The following is a 3113-nucleotide window of genomic DNA, read 5'->3' as shown; positions in this document are numbered from 1 at the left end:
TAACACGGTTTTTGGTTTTTAATGAACTATTTCTAACCCACACGAAAAGATCTTTAGGAATAGTACCTGGCATGGCATGTCTTAACTCTAGTTTTGATAATCCACCCACTTCACAAAAATAGTTCCTTACCGGCTGTCATGTCATTCATAAGTCTTAAGCAGTTAAGGCCAACAATTTGTGCAGCATCTAACACAGACCGCCTCTCTGCATCTGTGAAGAAAGAGGGGACCTGCAACAAGGAAGCAAAGACTTTAACTTATCTGGAACACAAAAACATATAAATTTCCCATAACCACTTGTAACGAATTCCTAACAGTCCAATTAAATATGTGCCCTGCCAAGTCATACAACAGAACTAGATCTTTAGTAAGTTCCTTAACTTTCAGAACAGTAACTACTTTTGAAAAGATTGCCCTAAGATCACAGTATCAAAATCTTATTATAATAAAATTTTAACCTGAAATAAAATTTACTCAGGAGTATTCGTTAAGACATAGTGGCAGTTACTTAAATCTAATAGAAAGCTCTAAATTAATGTGGATGAAATATCATTTGCAAATTAGCCTTAAATTTCAATTGACATTTAGAAATTAAATGCTGTCAACGTTTAATGTTAAATGTAATTAGTTACAGGTAGAGTATATACGGGACTTAAGGATACTACAAAGCTCATTCTCGCATATGCCCTGCCTTTTAATTTTGCTCTTCATGGAGTTCAAGCGCTGAGAGATGAAGGGGTACCTTCTAATTCAGCAAACCTGTTAAGATGACGAAAACATTGTCCTGGCAAAGCCTGCTGATTTTCCTAAGAGGAAGAAGAGCGAAACAGCTCAAGGGAGGAGCTTCTTACGATGCTGACAGACTGGGGCTTCCAGCTAATTAATTCCTTTGGTCGCTTTCCAGGACAGCACTTTAACCAGGATGCTCTGAGCATACACCCAGGAACCACCAGGCTGGAAGGTCCCTAACAGTGCAGTGGCTTTCACATTCTGCCCTAAGTATTTGTAGATGCTTCAGGAGAGGGGCAAGAGCAAAGGTGGGTCTCTGCTTACTTTTCAAATCAGAACACTGCTTTCATCAGGTTAAAGGAAAAAAAAAAGGAAAGACCACTGATTCGTAACTTAACTCTTTAGTTGTACCAGAGCTTAATATACACTTTCCTCTAGCAACAAGCAGCCATCCTTTCAGCAGATCACCTTGCTCTTCCCAGGGCAGGAGGGGGACCGTCACCCCTTGGCCCGTTCTTGCACATCCTGGGACACGCTGCCGTAAAGGCTCTCCTTGGTGGGGGCGGGCCACCCTCCCCAGGCTGTAACGCAGAGATCAGGGTGTCGGGAGTCCATCCCAGACAGTCCTGGGGCTCAGCAGACCGAGAAGTGACCCTAGTCACTTGGGATAGCAGACTTCACAACTACCTTTTCGGTGTCCAAATAAAAGATGGTTTTCCTCCATTCCACACATTCCCTGATAACCTGACAACTGTCCACTGAAGGCAGTGGGCTGGCTGGCCCGTGCCGAAAACCTACGTTTTGTTACTACCGGTGGGTTACATTTTACAACTTCTAATGCAACCTGCATTTTCAAAAAGCCCGAGAGGAGATTCTGACTTGCATCTCCCTCCAGTCAAGAGCTTCACAACTTCTGGCTAAAAAAAGCACCCGAATCTGCTCCGAAAGGCTCCTCATACCACGTGACAACGGTCCATAGAATTTATACCTCTAGCGACAAAACAGCCTTCACACATTGGATACTAAAGAGTAACATAAAGCAGGCAAATTAAAAGAAAATGCTCTGCCTTGCTGAATTCTACTTACTGAAATGACACAATCTGTTACTGGTTTCTTGAGGTTGTTTTCAGCAGTTTCCTTTAACTTAGTCAACAGCATGGCTGTTATCTGCTCCACACTAAACAGGTGTTCTTCGTCCAAGTACATCACCTACGGTGAGGGAAAAATGTGTGTGAAACACAGCGGTACTTAAAACTACATGCGAACGCTAACTTCCAAGCATTATTACATATTCTCTTCCAGAAAATCTTTGTTATAACTGTTTAGAGAAGAAGGTAGAACGGGGAAAGGGAGGCCAAGAGAAAACGGAAGAACTTTTCCCTAGCGATGAAGAGGAGGAGAAATTGCTGGGGCAGGTTCCCCGACCTGAAGCATAGTCACGCATCATAGAAGGTAGTAAATTTCCAGGCTAACTAAAGAGATGAATCACTGGGATAAATATTATTTCGTGTGGATCACACAACAGGAATGTCTCTGCTAGTTTAAAAAAAGACTTCTGGTTGTATTACAGGACTGCTCTCCAAACAACTGTCACCGGGCAGCACGGGAACAGCCTTTTGTTTGAGATGACAATACGATTCACATCTCCTTAAACACCACTAAGTAAATCTAAACTTTTCCAATTGCCGACAAGTTACAAGGAATACTAACTTATAGTAGTATATGCCATTCAAATACTTTTTAGTTTAAAAATATAGCTACAGTTAAAGAAGCTAAATGGGGAAAACAGGAATGAAGAAGAGCTAAGTTTCATTTCCTACAGACAATTTCATTTCCCATTAAGGAATCTGAGCTTGCTCCATTACGCTACCTTTATTCCAACTCCTCCATTTTTCATCGGAACCAAATCATAACTCAAGTTTTCCTTCTCCTTTTGAATGAACGGGTCACTGAATGCTCGGCCATGAAACCTCTTGAAGTTAGACACGGTGTTGTTTGCATGAGTGACTTGCTGCAAAAGAAATCAGAGATTCGAAATGATTTTCTAATTTCCACACCTATCAGTGCTTTACAGCCCATACAAAACCACTTGCACACATCAAACCTCGGAGAAATAAGCAACCTTCCCGGGAGCCCTGATTTCCCCATCAGTGAGGCACTTTATTCTTTCCCCTTTCCCTACAGAAATCCCAGAATGTAGGCGGTGAGCAGGAACAAGAGGCGATACTGTTATCAGACTTGAAAAGATTTCAAAGGCTGCAAGGTAAGCTCGAAGACAGTGAAACCATCACGAAAGAACTGCATCACTTACCTTTCATTCCTTTTTCTCCACTAAACTTGTAAGTTTTGTACCCATTAAATGAAACAAATAAGTGATCTAAAAA

The 3113-nt window shown here is 41.6% G+C and overlaps 1 protein-coding gene across 1 annotated transcript; it reads right to left on the bottom strand.

Annotated features, from left to right (window-relative positions):
- Positions 1 to 75: 75 nt before the first annotated feature.
- Positions 76 to 2773, bottom strand: LOC105310229 (heat shock protein 105 kDa-like). The gene is made up of 3 exons (XM_011386428.2): positions 2600 to 2773; positions 1816 to 1938; positions 76 to 230 (listed from the first exon to the last, which is right to left on the bottom strand). The coding sequence occupies exons 1-3, from the start codon at positions 2624 to 2626 to the stop codon at positions 111 to 113; spliced, it is 270 nt and encodes an 89-aa protein (XP_011384730.1). The 5' UTR covers positions 2627 to 2773; the 3' UTR covers positions 76 to 110.
- Positions 2774 to 3113: the final 340 nt, after the last annotated feature.

This window comes from Pteropus vampyrus, unplaced genomic scaffold (genome assembly GCF_000151845.1).
Source record: "Pteropus vampyrus isolate Shadow unplaced genomic scaffold, Pvam_2.0 Scaffold1476, whole genome shotgun sequence".
Classification (NCBI taxonomy): Eukaryota; Metazoa; Chordata; class Mammalia; order Chiroptera; family Pteropodidae; genus Pteropus; species Pteropus vampyrus.
Note: the sequence above shows the minus strand (reverse complement) of the source record. Positions and strands in the feature narration are given on the sequence as shown.

Bases quoted from the DNA above. Each gene is read 5' to 3' on its own strand.
- LOC105310229 (XM_011386428.2), bottom strand. From the start codon at position 2,626: ATGAAAAATGGAGGAGTTGGAATAAAG. The intron at 1,939-2,599 runs GTAGCGTAATGG...CCCTCACCGTAG, and splicing joins ATGGAGGAGTTGGAATAAAG to GTGATGTACTTGGACGAAGA. The intron at 231-1,815 runs GTAAGTAGAATT...TCCTTGTTGCAG, and splicing joins TAACAGATTGTGTCATTTCA to GTCCCCTCTTTCTTCACAGA.